The sequence below is a fragment of the Nerophis ophidion genome, linkage group LG02, assembly GCF_033978795.1.
Source record: "Nerophis ophidion isolate RoL-2023_Sa linkage group LG02, RoL_Noph_v1.0, whole genome shotgun sequence".
Lineage (NCBI taxonomy): Eukaryota > Metazoa > Chordata > Actinopteri > Syngnathiformes > Syngnathidae > Nerophis > Nerophis ophidion.
Genome location: NC_084612.1, coordinates 74,617,572 through 74,643,427, shown reverse-complemented (window position 1 = coordinate 74,643,427; position 25,856 = coordinate 74,617,572). Strand labels below are relative to the sequence as shown.

The window sequence follows — 25,856 nt, the reverse complement described above, 5'->3', positions numbered from 1 at the left end:
TGCCTTTTCTTTTCTTTTTCTCCTATGTCCCACTCTCCCTTGTGGAGGGGGTCCGGTCCGATCCGGTGGCCATGTACTGCTCGCCTCTGTATCGGGTGGGGACATCTCTGCGCTGCTGATCCGCCTCCGCTTGGGATGGTTTCCTGCTGGCTCCGCTGTGAACGGGACTCTCGCTGCTGTGTTGGATCCGCTTTGGACTGGACTCTTGCGACTGTGTTGGATCCATTATGGATTGAACTTTCACAGTATCATGTTGGACCCGCTCGACATCCATTGCTTTCGTCCTCTCCAAGGTTCTCATAGTCATCATTGTCACCGACGTCCCACTGGGTGTGAGTTTTCCTTGCCCTTATGTGGGCCTACCGAGGATGTGGTAGTGGTTTGTGCAGCCCTTTGAGACACTAGTGATTTAGGGCTATATAAGTAAACATTGATTGATTGATTGAAGCACAACATATGCTGCCATCTAAGCGCCGCCTTTTTCATGGACGCCCCTGCTTATTTCAGCAAGACAATGCCAAGCCACATTCAGCACGTGTTACAACAGCGGGTACTTTCCTGGCCCGCCTGCAGTCCAGACCTGTCACCCATGGAAAATGTGTGGCGCATTATGAAGCTTAAAATACGACAGCGGAGACCCCGGACTGTTGAAGGACTGAAGCTCTACATAAAACAAGAATGGGAAAGAATTCCACTTTCAAAGCTTCAACAATTAGTTTCCTCAGTTCCCAAACGTTTATTGAGTGTTGTTAAAAGAAAAGGTGATGTAACACAGTGGTGAACATGCCCTTTCCCAACTACTTTGGCACGTGTTGCAGCCATGAAATTCTAAGTCAATTATTATTTGCAAAAAAAAAATAAAGTTATGAGTTATGTTGTCTTTGAATATGGGTTGAAAATGATTTGCAAATCATTGTATTCTGTTTATATTTACATCTAACACAATTTCCCAACTCATATGGAAACAGGGTTTGTATACGAGTACTGATATACCGTACAATCCTAGCAGGACGCGATGCACATTGTTACCTGGCAGGCAGTGGCGTGTGGCGGCGGAGTCTTCCAACAGGAAGTAGATGCTATCAGTGGAGAGCAACAGACAGCAGGTGAGTTCAGCCTCTGGAGACGTGTAGAGGACCACAGACAACCACAAGACTTGTCTCGCCTCCTCTGCCTCCGACTGATGGGGAGGACAAAGACTTTTAGTCATTTGTGTGTTCTCATTATGTCCAACTGCGAGTGTGTCCTACCAGCGCGATGTATCTGTGGAAGTAAGTCAGCAGCTGATCCCCAGCAAGCCCAGCCAGGAGCTTCAGGCCTGGGGAGAGACCCGGGGTGAGGTGGGAGGACGGTTGGTTCTCTTCCAGCGTGACACACAAGGAGCTGCGAGAATGGAGTCATGAGAAAGGCAGATATGGAAGAAGCGCCTACTTACACGATATTGGCAAAAGTATTTGGCCACCCATCCAAGTTATCAGAATCAGGTGTATAAAAAAAAGCACTAGAAAGAATGGGCCGCTGTCAGTGATTTCCCGCGTGGAACTGTCATAAGATGCCACCTGTACAACAAATCCAGTCGTGAAATTTCCTCGCTCCTAAATATTCCAAAGTCAACTGTCGGCTTTATTATAAGAAAATGGAAGAGTTTGGGAACAACAGCAACTCAGCCACAAAGTGGTCGGCCGCGTGAACTGACAGAGAGGGGTGAGCGGATGCCGAAGCGCATAGTGCAAAGAGGTCAGCGACTTTCTGCACGGTTTGGAGGTTGCCAGGAGAACGGTACATGTCGGACTGCAATGTGCCGAGTGTGAAATTTGGTGGAGGAGGAATTATGGTGTGGGGTTGTTTTTCCAGGAGTTGGGCTTGGCCGCTTAGTTCCAGTGAAAGGAACTTTGAAGTGAAGTGAAGTGAATTATATTTATGTAGCGCTTTTTTCTCTACTGACTCAAAGCGCTTTACATAGTGAAACCCAATATCTAATTTTTACATTTAAAGCAGTGTGGGTGGCACTGGGAGCAGGTGGGTAAAGTGTCTTGCCCAAGGACACAACGGCAGTGACTCAGATGGCGGAAGCGGGGATCGAACCTGCAACCCTCAAGTTGCTGGCACGGCTGCTGAACCAACCGAGCTATACCGCCTTTGAATGCTCCAGGATAACAAAACTGTGGAGAGGCGGAGCCGGCGAACCAGCAGTGGGGCAGGGCACGCTGGAGCCCGGCCCAAGATGGCTGCGAGGAGGCAGAGAATGCGGCCAAGCGGACAGGCGGGGCGTGTGGATTGCGCACCGTTACACAATTAATATCTCTCCTCACGCTGTATAAAAGGGGAGATGGAGGAGAGCCCGCAGCAGCGACCGAGGAGCGAAAGCAACAAAGAGCAGACCACAACGACGGCTGAAAAGCGGACAGTGAGCGAGCAGTGGAGAGGAGCTGAAAAGCCACCCGACCTGAAGACAAAGCTGTATTGAAAAATAAAGCGAGTCAAACCTGCTCAAGCAAAACGTCCTTCCTTGACGGTCCTGGGAACCCGCACGACAGCAAGCGACTGTCACAAAAACATTTAGGACAATTCCATGCTCCCAACGTTGTGGGAACAGTTCGGAGCGGGCTTCTTCCTTTTCCAACATGACTGTGCACCAGTTTGGTGTGGATGAACTTGACTGGCCTGCACAGAGTCCTGACCTGAACCTGATAGAACACCTTTGGGATGAATTACAACGGAGACTGAGAGCCAGGCCTTCTGGACCTCACTAATGTGGCGGCATAGCTCGGTTGGTAGAGTGGCCGTGCCAGCAACTTGAGGGTTGCAGGTTCGATTCCCGCTTACGCCATCCTAGTCACTGCCGTTGTGTCCTTGGGCAAAACACTTTACCCACCTGCTCCCAGTGCCACCCACAATGGTTTAAATGCAACTTAGATATTGGGTTTCACTATGTAAAAGCGCTTTATAAAAATAATTCACTTCACTTCACACTACTATCAAAATGACTTTAAAAGTCTTACATTAGTGTATAATGAAGACAACACAGGACGCAAGTGTCTATATTAGCCAGACACTGTGTCTGCTTGTAAGTACTCTGTGCGTGTGCGCTGCCGAACGTGCTCCTCCGCCTTCCTAGAAGAGTTGAAGCTGTAATAGCTGCAAAAGGTGGACTGACATCATATTGAACTCTATAGGTTAGGAACTTCAAGTTCATATGTGAGTCAAAGCAGGTGTTCAAATACTTTTGGCAACATAGTGTATTTAACAAAATAAAAAACGGACCTCTTGGTGCGGTGTGATTTTCTGCTGCATGTACAACAGCATTGCTCACCGGTTCTGCAGGGACCTAAGAGAAAACATAGAATTTAATACCCCCTTTGGAAAATTCTGGTTCGTTCTTAGTCTGAATATATGTTAACCTCCTCCGCCATGGTGTGGCCAACATTTGCAGGAAGCGGGCAGCGCCACCAGCTTCAGCCCCTCCAGACCTCCCCTTCGCTGACTCAGTTCCCCCAGGAAGGAGCTTTTGTCTCGGCCCAGCGGGAAAAGCAGCAGCAGCCTCTGACCGCACAGCAGCAGCTCCACTGTGTGGCTCCGCCTGGGCACAACACAGCAGGACAAATACAATCGTATTAAGGTGACAACATCCCTTAAAGGGGAACTGCACTTTTTTGGGGGGGAAATATTGTCTATTGTTCACAATCATTATGAGAAACAAAAACATGTACATAACTCCACATGTGCTCATTCATAGTTTTGTTGCCTTCAGTGACAATCTACAGTGTAAATATTAATGAAAATAAAGAAAACACAATGAATGAAAATGTGGGTTCAGACTTTTTGGCGTGTACTGTATATCTCAGGGGTAGGGAACCTGAGGCTCTTTTGACGACTGTATCTGGCTCTCAGATAAATCTAGGCTAACATTGCTCAACACGCTAAGTAATGATTAATTCCACTGGAAATAACGGTGTTAAAAATAACTTTCAAATAATAAAATATTGTCCATCCAACCATTTTCTACCGCTTATTCCCTTTCGGGGTCGCGGGGGGCACTGGCGCCTATCTCAGCTACAATCGGGTGGAAGGCGGGGTACACCCTGGACAAGTCGCCACCTCATCGCAGGGCCAACACAGATAGACAGACAACATTCACACACTAGGGACCATTTAGTGTTGCCGATCAACCTATCCCCAGGTGCATGTCTTTGGAGGTGGGAGGAAGCCGGAGTACCCGGAGGGAACCCACGCATTCACGGGGGGAACATGCAAACTCCACACAGAAAGATCCCGAGCCTGGATTTGAACCCAGGACTGCAGGAACTTTGTATTGTGAGGCAGACGCAATAACCCCTCTGCCACCGTGAATCCCATAATAAATACATTTTAATTTAATTCTTCATTATATGTGTGTGATGTGAATTATATTTATATAGCGCTTTTCTCTAGTGACTCAAAGCGCTTTACATAGTGACACCCAATATCTAAGTTCCATTTAAACCAATGTGGGTGGCACTGGGGGCAGGTGGGTAAAGTGTCTTGCCCAAGGACACAACGGCAGTGACCAGGATGGCGGAAGCGGGAATCGAACCTGCAACCCTCAAGTTGCTGGCACAGCCGCTCTACCAACCGAGCTAAGCCGCCCCATTATAGCTTCTGTTTTTTCGACGAAGAATATTTGTGAAATATTCCGTCAAACTTATTATGATTACAATTTAAAAAAAATATTCGGGAAAATCTGGAAAATCTGTAGAATCAAATTCAAATCTTATTTCAAATCTTTTGAATTTCTTTAAAAATTTTTGTTCTGGAAAATCTAGACGAAATAATGATTTGTCTTTGTTAGAAATATATCTTGGTCCAATTTGTTATATATTCTAACAAAGTGCAGATTGGATTTTAACCTATTTAAAACATGTCATCAGAAATGTATATTTATTGTGAGAAGTCATTAAGATGATCAGTGTTTCCACAAAGATAAATATCATTAATTATTAATAATAACATAGAGTTAAAGGTAAATTGAGCAAATTGGCTATTTCTGGCAATTTATTTAAGTGTGTATCAAACTGGTAGCCCTTCACATTAATCAGTACCCAAGAAGTAGCTCTTGCTTTCAAAAAGGTTGGTGACCCCTGGTTTAGACTGTTCACATTTGAAAAAAATTAAGATTCCAATTGGATTTGGACTACCTCCTGATGCAAAAAGATCAGATTTGAGGCAATTGATGAAAAAAAATCAGATCTGTGTCACTTGAGGGCAAAAAAGAAAATCAAATTAGGTGTGCAGTGTGATCCAGTGTCAGACCTTGTACCTGCGGCGGTGTGTTGGGTCCTGGCAGAAGTCGCTGCCTGATCTCTCCTCCACGTGAGACGGTCTCTCGTTGGGGTGAAGCACCACAGAGCCCAGGGGCACACGGACCAGCCTGCACCCGGAAGAGGTAGATGGCGCTCTGAACTCCATCTTGAGCACCCACAGGTGTCGGTGAGTGAGGAAGAGGAGAGAGGGGCAGGTAGGCCCCTTCGTGTCGGACAAAATATCTGACAGAAGTGGGTGTGAGGTGATGGAGGAAGATGAGGATAGGAAGAGAGTCAGGTAGCCTCCCTGGACTCCCTGACTCTCCTCCAGCTCCCATGAGTTGAGGAGGGAGCGAGGGAGGAGCTGAGGGGTCGTGGGCACCTCGGAGTCAGGCTGACATTCTTCTGCCTGATCAATAGGGGAGAAGTGGGAAAGGTTTTTAGTTCACGGGGATGTAACTTATAGTTAGTCGTCGCCTCTCTGACCTGCATCAGTCTTTTCAGCTCGCTGGTGGCTGACTGGAGCTCCTGGGCTCCGGAGAAGAGATAATAGCCAGTGGGACTGCACTGGAGCCTGAAGGCCAGACAGGAAGCAGGAAGCTCGGCGTGTGAGGAGAGCAGGAGCTGGGAGAAAGGCAGAAGAAGGTCCACCTGGAGACTGGACAGTACTTCCTCGGTGGAAGGACACTGGTCTTCTTCTGCAAACATGCAAAACAAAGTGAAGAAGTGACAAAGATTTTGCCTCGGTGGCTTCAAGACTACATTTGTAAATGGTATCAAAAATCTTACGGTACGATATTATCACGGTATTAAAACCTAAGGTACCATATTAATGTGGTATATGTCCACAAAAAATATTCATATTCATTACTACAAACAAGTATATACATCCATCCATCTTCTTCCGCTTATCCGAGGTCGGGTCGCGAGGGCAGCAGCCTAAGCAGGGAAACCCAGACTTCCCTCTCCCCAGCCACTTTGTCCAGCTCTTCCCGGGGGATCCCGAGGCGTTCCCAGGCCAGCCGGGAGACTTAGTCTTCCCAACGTGTCCTGGGTCTTCCACGTGGCCTCCTACCGGTTGGACGTGCCCTAAACACCTCCCTAGGGAGGCGTTCGGGTGGCATCCTGACCAGATGCCCGAACCACCTCATCTGGCTCCTCTCCATGTGAAGGAGCAGCGGCTTTACTTTGAGTTCCTCCCGGATGGCAGAGCTTCTCACCCTATCTCTAAGGGAGAGACCCTATCTCTAAGTATATACAAATACTTAATAATATGCTCAGTCTTTAAACTGACAATATACTATTTCTAAAAATAGCTCAAATAGCAGCACTTACCAGTGAGCCGCCTCTATTTTTTAAATTGTATTTATTTACTAGCAAGCTGGTCTCGCTTTGCTCGACATTTTTAATTCTAAGAGAGACAAAACACAAAAAGAATTTGAAAATCCAGGAAAATATTTTAAAGACTTGGTCTTCACTTGTTTAAATAAATTCATTTATTTTTTTACTTTGCTTCTTATAACTTTCAGAAAGACATCTTCAGAGAAAAAATACAACCTTAAAAATGATTTTAGGATTTTTAAACAGATATACCTTTTTATCTTTTAAATTCCTTTCTCTTTCCTGACAATTTGAAACAATGTTCAAGTATTTTTTTTTTTTATTGTAAAGAATAATAAATACATTTTAATTTAATTCTTCATTTTAGCTTCTGTTTTTTCGACGAAGAATATTTGTGAAATATTTCTTCAAACTTATTATGATTCGAATTCAAAAAAAGTATTCCAGCAAATCTAGAAAATCTGTAGAATCAAATTTAAATCTTATTTCAAAATCTTTTGAATTTCTTTTAAAATTTTTGTTCTGGAAAATCTAGAAGAAATAATGATTTGTCTTTGTTAGAAATATAGCTTGGTCCAATTTGTTATATATTCTAACAAAATGCAGATTGAATTTTAACCTATTTAAAACATGTCATTAAAATTTTAAAATTAATTTTAATCAGAAAAAATTACTAATGATGTTCCATAAATAATTTTTTTAATTTTTTCAAAATGATTCGAATTAGCTAGTTTTTCTCTTCATTTTTTTCGGTTGAATTTTGAATTTTAAAGAGTCGAAATTGAAATGTTTCAAAATTTAGTTTTAATTTTTTTTGTGTTTTCTCCTCTTTTAAACCGTTCAATTAAGGTTTTCTTCATCATTTATTCTCTACAAAAAAACCTTCCTTAAAAATGTACGACGCAATGACAGACAGAAATACCCATTTTTTTATATATATATAAGTGAATTGTGAATTATATTTATATAGCGCTTTTCTCTAGTGACTCAAAGCGCTTTACATAGTGAAACCCAATATCTAATTTTTACATTTAAAGCAGTGTGGGTGGCACTGGGAGCAGGTGGGTAAAGTGTCTTGCCCAAGGACACAACGGCAGTGACTAGGATGGCGGAAGCGGGGATCGAACCTGCAACCCTCAAGTTGCTGACACGGCCACTCTACCAACCGAGCTATTTATTGAAGGTAAATTGAGCAAATTGGCTATTTCTGGCAATATATTTAAGTGTGTATCAAACTGGTAGCCCTTCGCATTAATCAGTACCCAAGAAGTAGCTCTTGCTTTCAAAAAGGTTGCCGTCCCCTGCTCTAACCACTAGGCCCCCGAGTAGGTCATATTTATAATAAGTAGTGGTATTTATAATACCGTTACATCCCTATTCAAGACTTTTTAAGACAAAAAACTTGAATAGATTCGATTTCCAAACAATTTTCGGTGAGTAATGAGTGACTATTGACTTACTTGCTTCCTGATTGGCGTCTTTGATGTCATGTGTCGAGTGCAGCAGGCCGAGTAGCCCTTCCATCAGCACCAGACACACGATCTTCTGCTCCATGGCCTCCTCTTGCACCTTGAGACAGTAGCACCACACAACACTGTTGACCTGGACGTCCATTTCTGGCCCATCCCCAGCACAGGGGTCCGGCGTGGACGAGAGGTAGTCAGTCTCCTGAAAGGAATCGTCCAGTCCCATCTCAAAGTAGCCGTCTCTGGAGTCTACACTGAAAAGGGGGAATAGACATAAAAAAATTAATGCGTTAAAAACTAAATCCCAGAAACACATAATAAATGTCATTTTTGAAACCTGCAAAAGTATCCCCAAAATAAAAGCCTAAAGAGGAACTGCAATTTTATTAAAATTTTACCTATTGTTCCCAATCATTATGAAAGACTTGATGACAGATGGGATTTTTTTTTTTAAATGCATTCTAAATGGTAAATTAATGCGATCAACCGCTCTAATCTGCCTATTAACCCTTGTGCAACGTTCATATTGTTGTTACTCAGCCAGTGTTTGTGGGTCTGATGGACTTGTTGGATTTTGTGGCTTTTAATGTCTCACAATCAAACGCTTCTATGTTAAAATACTGAACAGATGTTTACTGAGTAACAATATGAATGTTGCACGGAAAATTTCTCTGCCAGTTTCTGCATCCCACAGGGATTCTTCTTTTGTTTCTGCACCTGCGGTTCCCACACAAGGTTGCAACATTGTTTGTCAACACTGTCTGCTCTCATTTTCTCGCACATTTGACCCTCTGATGTTCTGTGTACCTACACTCACTCCTCCTCCTGTCTAGGCCTGCTGTGTATATGTGTGTGTATATGTTGCTCCAAAAGCTGTATGTACCTTTCAGCATTAATGGTGCCTTCACAGATGTGTAAGTTACCCGTGCCTTGGGCACTAATGCACCCCCATACCATCCCACATGCTGGCTTTTCAACTTTGCACCTAGAACAGTCCCGATGGTTCTTTTCCTCTTTGGTCCAGAGGACACAACGTCCACCGTTTCCAAAAAACAATTTGAAATGTGGACTCGTCAGACCACAGAACACTTTTCCACTTTGCATCAGTCCATCTTAGATGATCTCGGGCCCAGCGAAGCCGGCAGCGTTCCTGGGTGTTGTTGATAAATGGCTTTGCCTTTGCATAGTAGAGTTTTAACTTGCACTTACAGATGTAGCGACCAACTATAGTTACTGACAGTGGTTTTCTGAAGTGTTCCATGTGGTGATATCCTTTACACACTGATGTCGCTTTTTGATGCAGTACCGCCTAAGGGAACAAAGGTCCGTGATATCATTGCTTATGTGCAGTGATTTCTCCAGATTCTCTTAACCTTTTCATGGTGTTACGGACCATAGACGGTGAAATTCCTAAATTCCTTGCAATAGCCCGTTGAGAAATGTTGTTTTTAAACTCTTTGACAATTTGCTCACGCATTTGTTCACAAAGTGCTGACCGTTTCCCCAATCCTTGTTTGTGAAAGACTGAGCATTTTTTTGGGAAGCTGCTTTTATACCCAATAATGGCACCCACCTGTTCCCAATTAGCCTGCACACCTGTGGGATGTTCCAAATAAGTGTTTGATGAGAATTCCTCAACTTTATCAGTATTTATTTCCACCTTTCCCAACTTCTTTGTCACGTGTTGCTGTATGTACCTTCCAGCGTTAATGGTGCCTTCACAGATGTGTAAGTTACCCATGCCTTGGGCACTAATGCACCCCCATACCATCACACATGCTGGCTTTTCAACTTTGCACCTAGAACAGTCCTAATGGTTATTTTCCTCTTTGGTCCGGAGGACACAACGTTCACCGTTTCCAAAAAAACAATTTGAAATGTGGACTCGTCAGACCACAGAACACTTTTCCACTTTGCATGAGTCCATCTTAGATGATCTCGGGCCCAGCGAAGCCGGCAGTGTTCCTGGGTGTTGTTGATAAATGGTTTTGGCTTTGCATAGTAGAGTTTTAACTTGCACTTACAGATGTAGCGACCAACTATAGTTACTGACAGTGGTTTTCTGAAGTGTTCCATGTGGTGATATCCTTTACACACTGATGTCGCTTTTTGATGCAGTACCGCCTAAGGGAACAAAGGTCCGTGATATCATTGCTTACGTGCAGTGATTTCTCCAGATTCTCTTAACCTTTTCATGGTGTTACGGACCATAGACGGTGAAATTCCTAAATTCCTTGTAACAGCCCGTTGAGAAATGTTGTTTTTAAACCCTTTGACAATTTGCTCACGCATTTGTTCACAAAGTGGTGACCGTTTCCCCAATCCTTGTTTGTGAATGACTGAGCATTTTTTTGGGAAGCTGTTTTTATACCCAATCATGGCACCCACCTGTTCCCAATTAGCCTGCACACCTGTGGGATGTTCCAAATAAGTGTTTGATGAGAATTCGTCAACTTTATCAGTATTTATTGCCACCTTTCCCAACTTCTTTGTCACGTGTTGCTGGCAGGAAATTTCTAAAGTTAATGATTATTTACATAAAAGTGTTTATCAGTTTGAACATCAAATATGTTGTCTTTGTAGCATATTCAACTGAATATGGGTTGAAAAGGATTTGCAAATCATTGTATTCTGTTTATATTTACATCTAACACAATTTCCCAACTCATATGGAAACGGGGTTTGTAAAATGCATAAACATTTTTTTTTTTTTTTTTTTTTAAACAACCGTCCTAAAGTGCAGTTCCCCTTTGAGGGTTGCTGGTTGAAATACCTTAGCGAGCCCACTTCTGTGCCTTCCACATGGGAAGAACCCTCTGTGGATTGACACCCCTCCTCCTTCCTCTCCGCGTCCATCTTTGCCTTCTGCTGCTCCTTCAGAGCAGCGTGGAGGCGCCTGGAAAGCAGAGTGGTGAAGTTTTGGTTGCTGGTGGTGAAGGACAGCAGGTGAGGAGGGAGGAGAGGACACCAGGTGGCGCTGCAGCTGGCGCAGGTGGCTTCAACTGGTCGGGTTGAGGAAGAGGAGCACGTGCAGCTGGAAGACAGAAGGAAAGGGAGGGAAAAAAGCACTAATTTTATTTTTGGTCTTATCTGATTCGGGTTTGAGTCTCTATATCCCTATTGGTATTGCATGGCTCCCTCTTTAATGACGTTTTAAAACATATTTTACTGGGATTTTAGTCTATTTTCTTTTCTTTTATGTACCGTATTTTTAGGAGTATAAGTCGCACCTGCTGAAAATGCATAATAAAGAAGGAAAAATAACATATATAAGTCGCATTGGAAGTATAAGTCGCATTTTTGTTTGAAATGTATTTGATAAAACCCAACACCAAGAATAGACATTTGAAAGGCAATTTAAAATAAATAAAGAATAGTGAACAACAGGCTGAATAAGTGTACGAATTTTCCAGAATTCCTGGTTTTCCAAAGCCCTATTTCCACCCTTTTTTCTTCCTCATTTGTCAACCGTTCCACCGTCAAATCATCCAACCTTTTTTAGTGCGATGAATCCTTACACAATTTTTAATCCATTTCAACCGTTCCAAAAAAAAACAAGTTGGTTTAAGAACTTAAAAAAATCCCGGTTTTCCCTACATTTTTTTAATGCCATTTTTCAAATAAAAAACTGTTACTATTTCTACATTTCTTGACCGATTTAAACAATTCCAACACCAACCAACTCAGCTCATTCAGGACATTGATGCTCCTATTAATTAAAAATCCTGCTTTTCCCAAAATTTCCAGGAAGTTCCCATTGAAATGAATAGGACATTTTTCCAAGTTGCACAATTCCCACATTTTTCAACCTGTTCGAACCATTCCGACATCACTTTCCCAAGTTCCAAGCCAAATTCCGTTTTTCCTGGAAATTCAAACTCTTCAACATTCAAACCATTTCAACCTTCAAACTATTCTTACATTCATACTACATTGTGTCAGCATTGGAGCATTCACACTTCAGGAATTCCTTCAGGAATTGCCTCATCAAGTTTAATATAATGTCAATAAATCTTTGTATTATATTCTAATCTAATACTTTATTATGGCAGACTACATGTAGCGTATTTTTCGGAGTATAAGTCGCACCTGCCGAAAATGCATAATAAAGAAGGAAAAAAACATACATAAGTCGCACTGGAGTATGAATTGCATTTTCGGGGGAAATTTATTTGATAAAATCCAACACCAAGAATAGACATTTGAAAGGCAATTTAAAATAAATAAAGAATAGTGAACAACAGGCTGAATAAGTGTACGTTATATGAGGCATAAATAACCAACTGCTATGTTAACCTAACATATTATGGTAAGAGTCATTCAAATAACTATAACATATAGAACATGCTATGACTTACTCTTGCATGCTTTTTATGAACTTCCAATATTTGATTCTCATAAGTTACATACAGTATACATGCATATATTATGAACAATTTAACAGTTTGTTTAAGTCTTAGATTATTATACCCAAACCCTTTTCCTTTCATAGCAATTTGTAATAAATATAAACACACGTGTAAGTAAATCAATAAAGAGACTAATGAATAAGTGCATTATTTCCCCAGTAATATTTCAAATAGAGTACCGTCTCTTGTTGTTTGGTTAAAGTACATTTTGATGACAGTATTTTACTGTGAAACAATACTGTGACATTTTTAAGAGTGCATATAAAACACAAAACATCATTTTAAGCATCATTTAAAAAAATAAACACAAAAAATGCTAAATGAAAGAATGATTATCCCTTGTTTCTTGGGTTTAAATGCGGGGTTAGAATTTAACTGCGGCAAAAGCCGAGACCCCCTTCGTCATTTTCCGTCGTGCCCTAAAAAAATGTACCAACATCTATGTCAAGAAGATGAGTGCTTGAAACTCCGCATGTCAACATCTCCGTTCGGTGCCACACCAACAAAATGCCGAAGCAACAGTTTCCAGATCATGAAAAAAAAAAAGTCAACAACAGAAGGACATAACTTCCGCAGGAAACTACCACATAGCGAAGGACATACACTATTTGATTTCCTATTTTGCCTCATTTTTATTTGACTGTTATTGAAATATCTTGTGTGACATCATGCACTAAAGTGCACTTCATTTGTTTTAAACTACTGTAGTTGTCACCCACGTCCCACTGGGTGGGAGTTTTTCCTTGCCCTTATGTGGGCTCTACCGAGGATGTGGTAGTGGTTTGTGCAGCCCTTTGAGACACTAGTGATTTAGGGCTATATAAGTAAACATTGATTGATTCATTGATTGACTTTACCTAACAATCTGTCACTCCTAATCCATAAATCCCATGAAATCTTATACGTCTAGTCTCTTACGTGAATGAGATAAATAATATTATTTGATATTTTATGGTAAAGTGTTGATAATTTCACACATAAGTCGTTCCGGCCAAACTATGAAAAAAAACGACTTACAGTCCGAAAAATACTGTATTTATTCTCTTTTTAGTTAAAAGTTGTCGTTGTTGTTGTTTTTTTACAATTGACTGCCCTTAGTTATATCTTGCTTCTAAATGTGTGTTTTAACTCCTGTTATTTTTATTTATTTATTTATTTTTTCCTTTGTCATGAAAAAGGGAAGTTCTTGTCATGAAAAAGGGAGGTTTTTGTGGTTGGTGCACTAATTGTAAGTGTATATTGTGTTTTTTATGTTGATTTAATAAAAAAATAAAAGAAAAAAAAAAGAAAAAAACATTTTTTTTTTTTTATAAAAATTAATTGAAAATTCTTCTGCGGCCCGGTACCAATCGGGCCACGTTACGGGCCGCAGCCCGGTGGTTGGGGACCACTGTTTTAAATGACATTTAAAACATTTGTACACACAAACAACACTTAAGACCTTCAGTATGTGGAATTAAATGATGGAATGGATGATGCAAAGAAATCAAACAATGTACTAATATGATCCACTTCAAGAAACTCTTCAAACTTAAAGCGTTTACAAAGCAAAATCATGATAAACATTCTGAATTTATCTCATCCGTCCGTTCATTCTCTAGAACAGGGGTGCCCATTACGTCGATCACGAGCTACCAGTCGACCGCGGGGGGTGTGTCAGTCGATCTCCAGCCAGGCTTTTAAAAAAAATAGACCTAAAAATTAGTGATCATCAATCTTCACCAAGACGTCACTTAAATGACATTCACGGTACCGGAGGGTCTTGTGAGATGACGCTGGCTGCTGCAAGATCATTATTATTAAAATATGACCGAGAGGAAGACGAGAAACACTTTTTATTTCAACAGACTCTCGCGCCGTACCTTCCGTCAAAACTCTAAAGGCCGACTGCACATTTCCTATCTTCACAATAAAAGCCCTGCTTCATGCTGCCTGCGCTAACTAAATACAGAGTCTCGGAAAACTGGCGTGCACAAGCGATCCCTTATTTTGTTAGCGCAGGCAGCATGAAGCAGGGCTTTTATTGTGAAGATAGGAAATGTGCAGTCGGCCTTTAGAGTTTTGACGAAAGTCTGTTGAAATAAAAAGTGTTTCTCGCCTTCCTCTCTGTCATTTTTTCATAATAATGAACTGGCAGCAGCCAGCGTCATCTCACAAGACTCTCGGGTGCCGTGAATGTCAATCAAGCAAGCTACGGAATTTGCCGCCAATGTTGTTCTTGTAAAGTGTATGGAAGCTGGATGAATTAAATGCCAAAAACCAACCACTTTCATGTGGTATTGTAAAGAAAGGACAACTTTTTTTCTCCTCCATTTGAAAATGTGGGCGATATCATCATTACTGTCTGATTCCAATCAATGCAAGTCATCAGAATCAGGTAATACACCAACTTATATTCTTGTCTTCGTGAAAGAAAGACATCTATATGTGTTACACATGCTTGTATTATCATTAAACACATTTAACTTGTTTACAAAAATGTCTCTTTCATAAATAAATAAATATAAATGATATATATAAATGAGGTAGATCCCCTCGAGTTGGTCAATTGAAAAGTAGCTCGCCTGCAGAAAAAGTGTGAGCACCCCTGCTCTAGATAATCTTACACATCTCACCATATGAAATTTAACTTATTTCACTAATTATTATTCCTTTATTCTTATTACTTATGGACTATATTGTGAATCATTTGAGAAACGGAAGTGAACAAAATGTTTAGCTACTGCTATGTAGAGGAAAAAGGGTAGGATTAAATAAGCTCTGCTTCTTCCTACTCCTTTTTGAACAAGCTGAATAGAGAAACTGGAAATTGTGACGTATCATTTTGTATGCTTGCATATTCCAAATAAACTTTTATTGTCTTTTGACATGTGCTCTGCAAATAAAGAGGATTGGATCGGTCACTTATTGGATACTGACCAGACAGTTACAGTTGTATCACAGTGGGCGTGGTCTGAGACAAGGCCAGCAGGATCTCGGTCCTGCACACAAACATGAAATCAAACCCGAAACCTTTGCTGATTCTGCACATTCAGCGTTCTGCAGCCACAACCATGCTTTGACTAATCAATGCTCAATGAAGTACTAATAACATAGTACATGTAAAATAGTACATATACATACATACACTCATGCACATAATCACGTTTCATCAAACATAAATTAATGTTGTTACCCTAGGGCACACCCGGGCAAATTAAGGCCACATGCAGCCCGTTAAGATGAACACTCCCAAATCTTTGTTTAGATCTTTAGGGTGGAAAGTATAGCAATGTGCAGTCATGTTTTCAAATTACTGTAAGTCTTGGACTTTACAAAGTATTTCAATAGTCGGAATCTGCACTTTTGCACGATATACTGGTTACTATGGCAATCTAATTAGTTACTATGGTAATGTAAGTCACGGCAGCTCAGACGAGGCACCAAGCGGTGCGGGTGGGGAGCATTTCCACAAAGTCCAGCCTGAAATGCGGGTGTCAGGGACGGACGCGAAAGGAGACATTTACAAGAAAGTTCTAAAGCTTATTGATCAGATGTATCAGATTGGAGGTGAGTTTTTTTTCATCCTTCACGTTTATATTTTGCTGTATTTGTTGCATTTTGCTTGATTGTAAGACATGTGGATGGAGAGGGGGTGTGATGTTCATAAGTTGTCAATATTCAGTGTTTTATCTATCATAGTTAATATTGTAAATCCCACATTCTTTATTTTCATGTACATCCTTGGTGTCTCATTCAGTAAAAAAAATTGTAAAATTCCATTGTTTTGAAGGCGGTCTGTCACAACGTTTTTAGCATTCATCCATCCATCCATCTTCTTCCGCTTATCCGAGGTCGGGTCGCGGGGGCAGCAGCCCAAGCAGGGAAGCCCATACTTTCCTCTCCCCAGCCACTTCGTCCAGCTCTTCCCGGGGGATTCCGAGGCGTTCCCAGGCCAGCCGGGAGACATAGTCTTCCCAACGTGTCCTGGGTCTTCCCCGTGACCTCCTAACGGTTTGACATGCCCTAAACACCTCCCTAGGGAGGCGTTCGGGTGGCATCCTGACCAGATGCCCGAACCACCTCATCTGGCTCCTCTCCATGTGGAGGAGCAGCGGCTTTACTTTGAGTTCCTCCCGGATGGCAGAGCTTCTCACCCTATCTCTAAGGGAGAGCCCCAAACTCATTTGGGCCGCTTGTACCCGTGATCTTATCCTTTCGGTCATGACCCACAGCTCATGACCATAGGTGAGGATGGGAACGTAGATCGACCGGTAAATTGAGAGCTTTGCCTTCCGGCTCAGCTCCTTCTTCACCACAACGGATCAGTACAACGTCCGCATTACTGAAGACGCCGCACCGATCCGCCTGTCGATCTCACCATCCACTCTTCCCCCACTCGTGAACAAGACTCCTAGGTACTTGAACTCCTCCACTTGGGGCATTCAATCAGACATTATTGTGCGTTTTTTTTATTTTTTATTAGTGTTCCTAAAAATAGATATACCGGCCCCCGGACACATTTTGTTCTCTAAATTTAGCCCACGAGGCAAAATAATTGCCCAGGCCTGCCCTAGGGTAAACTGGGTAACACACGGCATGCTGACAAAGCCTAACCGAGGGGTCGGGAACCTTTTTGGCTGAGAGAGCTATGAAAGCCAAATATTTTAAAATGTATTTCCATAAGAGCCATATCATATTTTTTAGCACTGAATACAACAAAATGCATGCATTTTTCAAGTAAAAACATCATTTTTAGAGTACAATAAGTGTCTAGTTCTTTTTAGAAACATTTTAAAATAAAGTAAGATTTTCATTGTACGGCAAACTGTTTAACTGTGCATATGACGATAAACAATCTTGAATTTCTTGAACAGGTGCGGTAGGAAACGGATGGATGGATTAAAATGCATGAGAATGTTTTAGATTTTGAATGTTATTTTTAACATTGTGATTACCAGCTGCAACGAGTGGGGGAAGAGTGGATCGTGAGATCGACAGGCGGATCGGTGCGGCGTCTTCAGTAATGCGGACGTTGTACCGATCCGTTGTGGTGAAGAAGGAGCTGAGCCGGAAGGCAAAGCTCTCAATTTACCGGTCGATCTACGTTCCCATCCTCACCTATGGTCATGAGCTTTGGGTCATGACCGAAAGGATAAGATCACGGGTACAAGCGGCCCAAATGAGTTTCCTCTGCCGTGTGGCGGGGCTCTCCCTTAGAGATAGGGTGAGAAGCTCTGTCATCTGGGCGGAACTCAAACTAAAGCCGCTGCTCCTTCACATCGAGAGGAGCCAGATGAAGTGGTTCGGGCATCTGGTCAGGATGCCACCCGAACGCCTCCCTAGGGAGGTGTTTAGGGCACGTCCAGCTGGTAGGAGGCCACAGGGAAGACCCAGGACACGTTGGGAAGACTATGTCTCCCGGCTGGCCTGGGAACGCCTCGGGATCCCCCGGGAAGAGCTAGACGAAGTGGCTGGGGAGAGGGAAGTCTGGGTTTCCCTGCTTAGGCTGCTGCCCCCGCGACCCGACCTCGGATAAGCGGAAGAAGATGGATGGATGGATGGATGGATTACCAGCAGCCCCTTTCATTACTTATCGTGTTAAACAATGTCAGATAAGATTTATCCGAGAGCCAGATACAGTCATCAAAAGAGCCACATCTGGCTCTAGAGCCATAGGTTCCCTACCCCTGGCCTAACCTATTGTTACTATAACAATCTACAAGGTTAATATAGCTTGCTTCTCTTTTTTCCCTTCTATTTCTCTGCTTTCTTTTGTATCTGTAGTTATCAATACATATATGTATTCTTGAATTTGAACAACTGTATTGTTGATAATAGAGGTAAATATTTGGTATTGTTCATTATCAATAGCGCTATTTCTATTGGTATTTGTATTAAACAGGCACTGAGTGAGCACAATATGACCATCATGTCCTCATGTGTAATGTTTTTAATTCATTTCTATTTTTCAGACTATAATGTGCAATAATGTTATATGTATGTGCACAAGCGTGCACAAGCGATCCCTCAGAAAGCCTGCGTGCACATCACTTGTGCACGCCAGCTTTCTGAGACTCTTATTTTGTTAGCGCAGGCAGCATGAAGCAGGGCTTTTATTGTGAAGATAGGAACTGTGCAGTCGGCCTTTAGGCGAAAGTCTGTTGAAATAAAAAGTGTTTCTCGCCTTCCTCTCTGTCATTTTTTCATAATAATGAACTGGCAGCAGCCAGCGTCATCTCACAAGACCCTCGGGTGCCGTGAATGTCAATCAAGCAAGCTACTGAATTTGCCGCCAATGTTTTTCTTGTAAAGTGTATGGAAGCTGGATGAATTAGATGCCAAAAACCAACCACTTTCATGTGGTATTGTACAGAAAGGACAACTTTATTTCTCCTCCATTTCTACTCCTAACTAAATACAGAGTCTCTGAAAACTGGCGTGCACAAGCGATCCCTCAGAAAGCTGGCGTGCACATCACTTGTGCACGCCAAAAAGATACTGTAATGATGATAACGCCGACATTTTCAAATGGAGGAGAAAAAAAGTTGTCCTTTCTGTACAATACCACATGAAAGTGGTTGGTTTTTGGCATCTAATTCATCCAGCTTCCATACACTTTACAAGAAAAACATTGGCGGCAAATTCCGTAGCTTGCTTGATTGACATTTACGGCACCCGAGGGTCTTGTGAGATGACGCTGGCTGCTGCCAGTTCATTATTATGAAAAAAATGACAGAGAGGAAGGCGAGAAACACTTTTTATTTCAACAGACTTTCGCGCCGTCCCTTCCGTCAAAACTCTAAAGGCCGACTGCACATTTCCTATCTTCACAATAAAAGCCCTGCTTCATGCTGCCTGCGCTAACAAAATAAGAGTCTCGGAAAGCTGGCGTGCACAAGTGATGTGCACGCCAGCTTTCTGAGGGATCGCTTGTGCACGCCAGTTTTCCGAGACTCTGTATTTAGTTAGCGCAGGCAGCATGAAGCAGGGCTTTTATTGTGAAGATAGGAAATGTGCAGTCGGCCTTTAGAGTTTTGACGGAAGGTACGGCGCGAGAGTCTGTTGAAATAAAAAGTGTTTCTCGCCTTCCTCTCGGTCATATTTTCATAATAATGATCTTGCAGCAGCCAGCGTCATCTCACAAGACCCTCCGGTACCGTGAATGTCATCTAAGTGACGTCTTGGTGAAGATTGATGATCACTAATTTTTAGGTCTATTTTGTTTAAAAGCCTGGCTGGAGATCGACTGACACACCCCCCGCGGTCGACTGGTTGCTCGCGATCGACGTAATGGGCACCCCTGTGCTAGAGGTTATATATCTTTTATTATTGAATGTATCAAATGTGATGACTATATAATTGACCACAATAGAAACAAGCCTTTTGGCTTATTGGGCCATCCATTTGCCTTTTTAAAGCGTTACATGGATTCAACTCTTTAAGACGTCAATAAACTTCGTAATCAATCAATCAAACATCGTACTCCACAACGCACACTCTAAATGTGATCAGGTGTAATGGGTTGTCATGGTAACGGGCGGGGTGTCCGACCTGGGTGGCGTCAGCAGACGTGAGGTTTGTGCCGGGGGGGAGAACACTGGGCGGAACGGCGCTTTCTTCTCTGCTTGTCACTTCTTCGAGGAGAAATAAGAGATGCATGTGAGCAGAAATCCTTTTTGTACAAGTAAAAGTCATTGTCTTCACATGGAAATGTACAAGATGAACACTAATATGTTCGGATTAGGACAAGCAACACCACAGATTGACAAAGGATAAAGGAGGCTGGAGTTAGAATCTGAAAAACTGATTGAACTTTGAAATATCCCCATTCAGATTTGGACAGTTTAGAGCAGGGGTCACCAACCGGTGCCCGCGGGCACCAGGTCACCCGTAAGGACCAGATGAGTCGCCCGCTGGCCTGTTCTAAAAATAGCTCAAATAGCAGCACTTACCAGTGAGCTGCCTCTATTTTTTTTTTTTTTTTTATTTACTAGCAAGCTGGTCTCGCTTTGCTTGACATTTTTAATTCTAAGAGAGACAAAACTCAAAAAGAATTTGAAAATCCAAGAAAATATTTTAAAAACTTGGTCTTCACTTGTTTAAATAAATTCATTCATTTTTTTTACTTTGCTTCTTATAACTTTCAGAAAGACAATTTTAGAGAAAAAATACAACCTTAAAAATGATTTTAGGATTTTTAAACACATATACATTTTTACCTTTTAAATTCCTTCCTCTTCTTTCCTGACAATTTAAATCAATATTCAAGTATTTTTTTGTATTATTATAAAGAATATTAAATACATTTTAATTTAATTCTTCATTTTAGCTTCTGTTTTTTCAACAAAGAATACTTGTGAAATATTTCGTCAAACTTATTATGATTAAAATAAAAATAAAATATCCTGGCAAATCTAGAAAATCTGTAGAATCAAATTTAAATCTTATTTTAATGTATTTTGAATTTCTTTTAAAATTTTTGTTCTGGAAAATCTAGAAGAAATAATGATTCGTCTTTGTTAGAAATATAGCTTGGTCCAATTTGTTATATATTCTAACAAAGTGCAGATTGGATTTCAACCTATTTAAAACATGTCATCAAAATTCTAAAATTAACCTTAATCAGGAAAAATTACTAATGATGTTGCATAAATCTTTTTTTTTTTTTTTTTCAAAAAGATTCGAATTAGCTAGTTTTTCTCTTCATTTTTTTCGGTTGAATTTTAAATTTTAAAGAGTCGAAATTGAAGATAGACTATGTTTCAAAATTTAATTTTCATTTTTTTCTTGTTTTCTCCTCTTTTAAACCGTTCAATTAAGTGTTTTTTCATCATTTATTCTCTACAAAAAACATTCCCTAAAAGGAAAAAATATGTACGACGGAATGACGGACAGAATTACCCATTTTTATATATACATATATAGATTTATTTATTAAAGGTAAATTGAGCCAATTGGCTATTTCTGGCAATTTATTTAAGTGTGTATCAAACTGGTAGCCTTTTGTATTAATCAGTACCCAAGAAGTAGCTCTTGCTTTCAAAAAGGTTGGTGACCCCTGCTTTAGATTTGACACTGAAGCTAAAAAAAAGCTAAAAGAACTCTCCTCCATCCCTCAGCCTCGCACAGCCAGATATACGTGATCATACGTGATTACCTTGGCTGGCGCAGGCAGCCTGCCGGGCCGGACAGGAAAAGGAGGGTATGGAGGAGAAGGTGAAAGAGGGAGGGGCGACAACAAAGGTGCGGCAAGAGGAAGAGGAAGGGGGAGAGAGGCGAGGAAGTGCGTCAGCAGACAGCCCGGTCTCCTCACTGATCTGACGAGAGGACAGAGAGGAGGAAGCCTTCAGAGAGCAGCCGCCATTCACATCATCAATCAGAAGCTCGCTCGGTCTACTTTTTGATACATTGGACTCCTTTCATGCAACAGTTGATTCAGGTTTATTTCGCCTATATATTGCTGGGTGGCAATCACGTGACATAGAGGCACTTCCGGGTTTCAGGTGGTGGTCTACAGCAAGGATATTCAACTACAAACCCCGTTTCCATATGAGTTGGGAAATTGTGTTAGATGTAAATATAAACAGAATACAATGATTTGCAAATCCTTTTCAACCCATATTCAGTTGAATATGCTACAAAGACAACATATTTGATGTTCAAACTCATAAACACTTCTTTTATGCAAATAATCATTAACTTTAGAATTTGATGCCAGCAACACGTGACAAAGAAGTTGGGAAAGGTGGCAATAAATACTGATTCAGTTGAGGAATGCTCATCAAACACTTATTTGTGCAGGCTAATTGGGAACAGGTGGGTGTCAGGATTGGGTATAAAAACAGCTTCCCAAAAAATGCTCAGTCTTTCACAAGAAAGGATGGGGCGAGGTACACCCCTTTGTCCACAACTGCGTGAGCAAATAGTCAAACAGTTTAAGAACAACGTTTCTCAAAGTGCAATTGCAAGAAATTTAAAGATTTCAACATCTACGCTCCATAATATCATCAAAAGGTTCAGAGAATCTGGAGAAATCACTCCACGAAACAAACATTGAAGTACCGTGACCTTCGATCCCTCAGACGGCACTGTATCAAAAACCGACATCAATCTCTAAAGGATATCACCACATAGGCTCAGGAACACTTCAGAAAACCACTGCCACTAAATACAGTTTGTCGCTACATCTGTAAGTGAAAGTTAAAGCTCTACTATGCAAAGTGAAAGCCATTTATAATAATAATAATAATAATAATAATGGATTAGATTTATATCGCGCTTTTTTATTGTTAGATACTCAAAGCGCTCACAGAGAAGTGGGAAGCCATCATTCATTCACATCTGGTGGTGGTAAGCTACATCTGTAGCCACATCTGCCCTGGGGTAGACTGACGGAAGCGTGGCTGCCAGTTTGTGCCTACGGCCCCTCCGACCACCACCAATCATTCATTCATCATTCATTCACCGGTGTGAGCAGTACTGGGGGCAAAGGGTGAAGTGTCCTGCCCAAGGACACAACGGCAGCGATTTTGATGTCCATAGGTGGGAAGCGAACCTGCAAACCTCAGGTTTCTGGCACGGCCACTCTACCCACTATGCCATACCGCCCCTTATCAACAACATCCAGAAACGCCGCCGGCTTCTCTGCGCCCGAGACCATTTAAGATGGACTGATGCAAAGTGGAAAAGTGTTCTGTGGTCTGACGAGTCCACATTTCAAATTGTTTTTGGATATAGTCGACTCTGGTCATCCGGACCAAAGGGGAAGCAAACCATCCAGACTGTTGTCGACGCAAAGTTCAAAAGCCAGCATCTGTGATGGTCTGGGAGTGCATTAGTGCCCAAGGCATGGGTAACTTACACATCTGTGAAGGCACCATTAATGCTGTAAGGTACATACAGGTTTTGGAACAACATATGCTGCTATCTAAGCGCCGTCTTTTTCATGGACGCCCCTGCTTATTTCAGCAAGACAATGCCAAGCCACATTAAACACGTGTTACAACAGCGTGGCTTCGTAAAAAAAGAGTGCGGGTACATTCCTGGCCCGCCTGCAGTCCAGACCCGTCTCCCATTGAAAATGTGTGGTGCATTATGAAGCGTAAAATATGACAGCGGAGACCCCGGACTGTTGAACGACTGAAGCTCTACATAAAACAAGAATGGGAAAGAATTCCACTTTCAAAGATTCAACAATTAGTTTCCTCAGTTCCCAAACGTTTATTGAGTGTTGTTAAAAGAAAAGGTGATGTAACACAGTGGTGAACATGCCCTTTCCCAACTACTTTGGCACGTGTTGCAGCCAAGAAATTCTAAGTTCATTATTATTTGCACAAAAAAATCAAGTTTATGAGTTTGAACATCAAAAATCTTGTCTTTGTAGTGCATTCAACTGAATATGGGTTGAAAAGAAATTGCAAATCATTGTATTCTGTTTATATTTACATCTAACACAATTTCCCCACTCATATGGTGACGGGGTTTGTAGATTTCTTTCTAATGACATCTAAGAGTAACACCTATTGCATGACAAACTGTACCTTTTTATCACTGCTGCTCATCCGGTCTTTGACTTCTTTGGCTTTTTGAATGGCTTTTAACACTTCCACTGTGTCCAACTCCTTCTCTGTTGTCACGTTGCTGTCCAGACAGACCTGAAACAATAAGATACAGAATGATTAGACACAAAGTCTTAGCAGTAACAGTGCATTGGAGTCATCACAAAGAGTGATCCTGTACCTCTGCTGCACGGTCTCCAAACTGGGCCAGGACTTTGGTTCTGTAGTCCGGAATAATGCACATGGGGTTGGAAGACAGGTTGAGTTTCTCCAGACAGGGCAGCGCGCCGATGTTTTTGATTTCCTCCAACTGAAAGAGAGAAAGGCGTGGTTTTGTCTACCGATTTGTGATAGTAGGTTTTGACTAACTTTACACTTGCAGGCCAAAGTGGCCCAAATCGGATTTTTCAAAATCTCTGACAGAGGTGGGTAGAGTAGCCAGAAATTGTACTCAAGTAAGAGTACTGTTACTTTAGAGATGTATTACTCAAGTAAAAGTAATGAGTAGTCACCCAAATAGTTACTTGAGTAAAAGTAAAAAGTATGTTGTGAAAAAACTACTCAAGTACTGAGTAACTGATGAGTAACCTGTTTGTTTAATGATTAGGGCAACAAGTAATGCACAAAAACATAAAAATAGCAATGAACAAATTCAGAGCCAGGAATATCTCTTAAGCAACAAAAACAATATTAAATAATATAAATTTGGTTTTACACTGCATTGAAAAAAAATTTGAAAATGAATTTTACCTTTGCAAGCTATTGGCTAAGTTTTATATTCATAAATGTAAGTTTCTCAATACCCGATCTGTTTTTTGTGCCTTTAAAAAAGATTTAGAACTCTACATTAAAACACTCTACCTCTAACAACCAAAAAGCTGTGAAAACGATGATGCTGTGTTCCAAATTTAAGTTATTTACTGAGATTGAGTGAGCCAATGGCTTTGCACTTTGTTTATTTTATTAAAGGCCGACTGAAATTAGATTTTCTTATTTAAACGGGGGTAGCAGGTCTATTCTATGTGTCATACTTGATCATTTCTCAATATTGCCATATTTTTGCTGAAAGGATTTAGTAGAGAACATTGACGATAAAGTTCGCAACTTTTGTTCGCTAATAAAAAAGCCTTGCCTGTACCGGAAGTAGCAGACGATGTGCGCGTGACGTCACCAGTGCGAGGGCTCCTCACATCTGAACATTGTTTATAATCATAGCCTCCAGCAGGAAGAGCTATTCGGACCGAGAAAGCGACAATTTCCCCATTAATTTGAGCGAAGATGAAAGATTCGTGGATGAGGAAAGTTAGTGAGGCACTAAAAAACAAAAGAAGAAGAAAAAAAACGAAAAGAAAAAGCGACGGCTCCGGGCGGCAGCAGTGGTAACATTTCAGATGTAATTAGACACATTTACTAGGATCATTCTGGAAAATCCCTTATCTGCTTATTGTGTTAATGGTAGTGAGATTAGATGAGTAAAGGCATACCTGAAAGTCGGATGGCTGCGGTGAACGCAAGTGTGTCAGAGAAAGGCGATGAGGAGCCAAGATCACAGCTGCCTTTTTGACAGCTACAGGAGGAGGTCCAGTAATCCACTGAAGTCTCCAGTAAGAGCCAACTTAATATCACAATTTTCCCATCCAAAAACTTGCTGGTTGACGTGGAGGAACATGTTCGCTTGACCGCTCTGTGTTAAAGCTTCACAACAAAAACAAAAAACACCGGCTGTGTCTCGGTGCTAAAGGTGGCTGCAATCCGCCGCTTTCCACCAACAGCATTCTTATTTATAGTCTCCATTATTAATTGAAAAACTCACATGTAAGC

The 25,856-nt window shown here is 41.5% G+C and overlaps 1 protein-coding gene across 5 annotated transcripts in view; it reads right to left on the bottom strand.

The window, feature by feature from the left end:
- nisch (nischarin) overlaps positions 1-25,856 on the bottom strand; it is a 71,064-nt gene that overhangs the window by 15,551 nt on the left and 29,657 nt on the right. For 2 of the 5 annotated variants that reach the window (XR_009804817.1, XM_061890893.1), the window contains exons 11-23: positions 24,217-24,345; positions 24,018-24,131; positions 21,635-21,794; positions 20,029-20,111; positions 15,415-15,476; positions 10,860-11,120; positions 8,081-8,340; positions 5,766-5,977; positions 5,297-5,688; positions 3,402-3,580; positions 3,265-3,328; positions 1,251-1,383; positions 1,030-1,180 (exon numbers count right to left, since the gene is read on the bottom strand). Coding sequence is in view for 3 of the 5 variants with exons in the window: in XM_061890893.1 (XP_061746877.1) it covers positions 1,030-1,180; positions 1,251-1,383; positions 3,265-3,328; positions 3,402-3,580; positions 5,297-5,688; positions 5,766-5,977; positions 8,081-8,340; positions 10,860-11,120; positions 15,415-15,476; positions 20,029-20,111; positions 21,635-21,794; positions 24,018-24,131; positions 24,217-24,345 (2,200 nt within the window). In the remaining 2 variants the exon portion in view is untranslated. Of the gene's footprint in view, positions 1-1,029; positions 1,181-1,250; positions 1,384-3,264; positions 3,331-3,401; positions 3,581-5,296; positions 5,689-5,765; positions 5,978-8,080; positions 8,341-10,859; positions 11,121-15,414; positions 15,477-20,028; positions 20,112-21,634; positions 21,795-24,017; positions 24,132-24,216; positions 24,346-25,856 lie in introns of those variants that run through there. The other 3 variants (XM_061890901.1, XR_009804818.1, XM_061890921.1) reach the window with 3 other exon arrangements.